The sequence below is a fragment of the Tupaia chinensis genome, unplaced genomic scaffold (assembly GCF_000334495.1).
Source record: "Tupaia chinensis unplaced genomic scaffold, TupChi_1.0 Scaffold142716_1, whole genome shotgun sequence".
NCBI classification, from domain to species: Eukaryota; Metazoa; Chordata; class Mammalia; order Scandentia; family Tupaiidae; genus Tupaia; species Tupaia belangeri.
The window spans coordinates 612634-617332 of NW_006202562.1; the positions used below are offsets into that span (position 1 = coordinate 612634).

General features: G+C 57.2%; 1 protein-coding gene and 1 long non-coding RNA gene across 2 annotated transcripts in view; one reads left to right on the forward strand and one right to left on the reverse strand.

Annotated features, from left to right (window-relative positions):
* LOC106733291 (uncharacterized) overlaps positions 1–2276 on the reverse strand; it is a 14239-nt gene extending 11963 nt beyond the window's left edge. The window contains exon 1 of the long non-coding RNA XR_001369422.2: positions 562–2276. This is a non-coding gene — a long non-coding RNA (uncharacterized LOC106733291). The remainder of the gene's footprint in view (positions 1–561) is intronic.
* ACSS1 (acyl-CoA synthetase short chain family member 1) overlaps positions 172–4699 on the forward strand; it is a gene marked incomplete at its 5' end in the record, with an annotated part of 64095 nt that continues 59567 nt past the window's right edge. The window contains 1 exon segment of the mRNA XM_014582174.1: positions 172–389. Coding sequence (XP_014437660.1) covers positions 172–389 — 218 coding nt within the window.

The window sequence follows — 4699 nt, forward strand, 5'->3', positions numbered from 1 at the left end:
CCTCTGGCGGGGGGCGGCGGCGGAGGGTGGAGCCCGAGGAGGGCTGCAGCAAACAACTTCAGGCTGGGAAAGTGTCCCCCGGAGTGGGTGGCTGGGGAGGGCGGAGCCGGGGCGGGGCCCGCGCACTTCCCCGGGGCCCTGCTGCTGGCTGTGTCCGCTCAGCCTCACAGACGGGGCGATCTCCCTGTCCTCGGGCAGCGCCCCCGCCTCCGCGCAGCCCGCCTCCTACCCCGCGCTGAGCGCGCAGGCTGCCCGGGACCCCGCCGCCTTCTGGGGGCCGGTGGCGCGGGACACGCTCGTGTGGGACACCCCGTACCACACCGTCTGGGACTGCGACTTCCGCAGTGGCAAGATCGGCTGGTTCCTGGGAGGCCAGTTAAACGTGTCGGGTGAGTGGGCTCTGGGGGACCCGGACGCCTCCAACTCACTGTCCCAAGGGGACTAGAGACCCCCGCCTGTGTCAGCGGTCTGTCTGGGGCAGCCCTGCAGGATCCCGCTTCTCCGGGATTCCGCTCCACAGACTAAACTGTGGCACCACGTCACCCCGACCCTGCAACCCACCTGGTCCCGGAGGCTTCGGCCGCGGGCCCCTGCGCCCGGTGCCCGGAATCAGCGTTCGCATTTCTGGCAGGCGCTGGAGGAGCCCTGCCGTCAGCTTGAACTTCCAGCTGCTGGCGGTACCCCAGCGCTGCTCCTCGGCCCAGCTCCCTGTCTCCCAAGTTTAGGGGTACACTGCAGCTTGCGGACCCAAGTCTGCGGGGAGCCGCGGGGAACACCTGGGCCAGACTCGGGAGGACGGTACAGGTCGCTCTGGAGTTGGGACTTTCCCGCGCCTGTACCAGGCCCGAGGGGAAAATGGAGAGCTGATGGTTGTCACCAACTGCTGTGTTGTCTGGTGACTGGCCGCGAGGGGACAAGCCCTACCCATGTAAACAAACAGAGCCGTGCCTGGTGGCCCAGTAGCGGGATCAGTTCTCTCTCTCTGCGCCTGCGGGTGGCAGGGGAAATAGCAGCCCCAACTCCCGCCCCATGGGTCCCAGCCTCTGAGAACACGACCCTCCCTCCCAACAAGCCCAGGCCTGCTTCAGACCTGGTGGGGCCTGGGATCCACAAACCGGTGGTCAGCCAACCAGTCCTCTGGAATCTACTGAGCCCCACGGGGACTATCCTCAGGAGTGGGGGCTGGGTAGCTCGGTACTCTCCCCCTCACCCCAGTGGGAGTTGGCAAGTTAGGGGGCCAGTGGAGAAGGCCCAGGAAGGTAGGCAGTGGCGGGACTTTCATAGGCCTTGGGGTGGACATTCACAGCCAGCCGGGAGGACAGAGGAGCAGCAGTCTGGGAGAGATTTGAGGGCACTTAAGGGAAAGGATGAAGTCTCAGGGCGGGGTCATGGTGTGCCCAAGGCTACAGCTCCCAGGTGGCTGCCCTGACTCTTCCTCTGAGCCCCAGTCTCATTTTTAAACTGGGGACAACAATGCGCACCTTTAGACCTGCTGTGAGGATGGAGCTGGAAGATGTGGAATGGGCTGGACACTTCCTGGTAATCAACAAGCAATAGTAATTTAAATTATATTCGGAAATAGCCACAAAATTAGAGGTCGTGTCTTGCAATGTGTTTTGTTTGTTTTCAAACAAAGAAGCTTGAAGAAGTTTGAAACAAAAATTTGCTTCCATGTTGTAGGTTACTTTGCTGGTTTAATCAAAGTGAGTCACTAACTAGATAAGTGTTTTCTCTAAAACTGAGTCAGCAGCAGGTGTCCCTGAACCAGGGGGGAAACACAAACCCTTAGGTTTGCAGAATGGTGGAATGTGCCCTGGAAGGGGAGAGAGCCACTTGCAGGGGGACAGGCCGGAAGTATGCCACTTCTCTGGAAGCCGCCTGTAGATGGGGAGGCCACATAATGTCCACAGTGGCCGTGAGCACAGAGCAACCTCCCTCTCAGATAAGACAGTGGGCAGACTTCTGGGGTCAGGCGGCAGGGACCAGACCAGGTGACTCAGCAAGGAGTTCATCTGCCCATTTCCCTTCCCTCACTTCTCCAAAAGATGCAGCCTTTCTGGCTACCCTGGGTGGAAGCTGAGCTCTGGCAGCTTTCTGGCCTCGAATGTGTGTGCCCACTCACCCTCTTGTCTGCAGGCCACGGAGCAACAGGCATCAGGCCAGGCCAGGGCTGCCCTGACAGCCACCGGGCAGCTGTGAAGCTGTGGGTGGGGAGTTCTCGCCTGAGCTGCCTGCTGTGTGTGCAATAATGGCAGCACCCCCAGAACTTGCGCCCCCTGCAGGAGTATGTGCTAGTGGTTCTCCAGCACTGCCCCAGCTCTGGGGCAGCAGTGCTGACAGGACCTGAGGCTTTGGAAATGCATTTGTCCTAGATCTCTGGATGGAACCCTGAGCACTGGGCCAGCAGTGTGTCCAGCAAGCCCTCCAGGGCTCCAAGTGCTCCCTCAGGTTTGAGAAGACAGACCTGGACATCCCAATCTGGCAGATGAAGGCACTCTTGAAACCGAGCTGGCACTAGGGTGTGGGAGGCGGCACCAGTGAACAGACAACACGCGACCGCCAGCGGCATGGGGTGGTGCAGTCGGTTTGGGGGCATCTTTAGACTCACAGCTTACTTGGGGCCTTTGCTTTCCTTTTACTGTTCTTTGCATGGTCGGTCGTCTGTAAAAGAGGGTGGTGTGTAACCAGGGCCTGTGCGAGGTGCCTTTGTTGCTCATGAACACCCCAAGGTTGGAGCCACGAGATGACAGCCATTTGGACAGGGCCTGGTGGGGATGGCTGCCTCTGCTCCCACGTCTGGCGCTGGAGTCCCCAGGTGCTGCTTTTCACTCCAACGTCTGGGTTGGGATGACTCTCAGGCTGGGCTCGGCTGGAACTGTGGCCCAGGGCACCTCCACAAAGCTTCTCACAGCCAGGCGACTGGACTAGGATACGCCCTGTGGCCAAAAATCCAAGAGACCTGGCAGCTTCTTTGATCAGCCACGTGGATTTCAGCTTGTACCGTTTCCCTATCATTGGGGTTATCGGCTCCCCGCCTAGGGCCGTTGCTAGGATTAAATGAGGTAAGGCTTGTGAGGTTCTGGCAGTCTTCAGCACATTCTACATCCCTCTCCGTCACTGTTAATGATTAGTGAAGCATGTGGGGCAGCTGAGACCTGAACTTGGCCTTGAGACAGCTGAGAATGCTGCGTTTCATCTGAACTGGACCGCGTGAGTTTGCACCTGACTTGCCTAGGGCAGGTGGGAAGCAGGCTCCAGCTGAGATGGCTCAGAGCATCACGGTACCCTGCCCGCCTCAGAGCCCTGGCAGCCAGTGGGGCAGTATGTCAGAGTCCCGCTGGGCCGGGAGGGCTGGGGTAGGGTCTCCACCCCTTCAGTGTCTTGCCTCTGTGCTAAGTAAAGCTGCTTTGCAGAGGGTCTTTGGAAAGCCAAGCTCTCAGTGAGATTCTCTCCTACCTTTGAAATCTGGTTCTGCCCTGCGGCATGTGGACTCAAGCTGCCAGGAAGTTGCAAATGCAGAACCGGAGATGACGTGTCTCTTTCAAAACATCCAAATAAGTTCTATTTCTAAACCCCCAATTTGACTCTGGTGTTTTTTTAAAGCATATGTACACTCCAGCAGGAGTGTAAAGAAACTGTGTTTTTGTTTGTTTTTGCTATCGGGCACATGCACTCTCCAGAGAGAGACTGAGAGAGAGAGAGAGAGAGAATGTGAGGAAGCACCCCCTGCCCTAGGGGATGGCTGTGCCACTGTCCCTTCTCCAGTCTCCTGTTGGGACTTTGGGTCTGCATGCACATGCGCCCGGCACTGGGTCGGGCCATGTGGGATCTAGTGCCCAAACTAGTGGCCCAAACTGTGCAGTGGGCCAAGTGGGACCTGGAGCCTAACCTCTATGTCGCCTGCTGGTCCCCAACTATTTTTACCCAAGCACTGAGCACTGAGAGGTTCTCGGCCGCTGTCTGGAACATTGGCTGTGGGAACAGAAATCATTTTACTGTGGCTCTCCTCTGATGCTCCTCCAGGGCTTCAGAAGGCATGCTCTGAGGACGGCAGGTCCTGCTTGCCTGTGTGTCATCTTTCTCCCAGGGATTAAAGTAACGTGCCCGAGCGCTCTCAAGGAGCTCTACATGCACATGTAGCCCCAGGCTTGGGAGGGAGCCCCAGAAGCCGCTGCAAACTCTGCCTGTAGAGGCCCGCAGTCGTAGCTGGTGTGGGAAAGCTGGCACATACAGCGTTTGTGACTGCCGCTGGTCTCAGAGCGTGCCAGGCTATTTAAAGAAAGCCCATTGTGAATCCTTCTGTGAAAATTAACGCCCTAGCTCCTTTTCATTAAAATGGAGTTTGGGAGCGCTATTATAGATTTATGTAAAGTTGTGGTGTCTTTATGAAAGGGATATTATTATTATTATTATTTGCCTCAGGGCATGCACATTCGCTGGAGAGAGTGAGGGTCAGAGATAGTGAGAAGGAAAGTGAGAAATCACCTCCGGGGAGGGAGGGAGGCCATACCACAATCCCTTCTCTTCTATTCTCCTCCTGGGATCTTGGGCATAGATACACATGTGCCTGGAGTGAGTTTCAAACCATTGGGTCTGGGGCTCAACTTGTGGTTGGCCATGTGAGAGTCCAACGAGTAACTGCTACACCATCTGCTGGCCCCAAAGGATGTATTTAAAATCAACAAGGTCCTTGGAAATT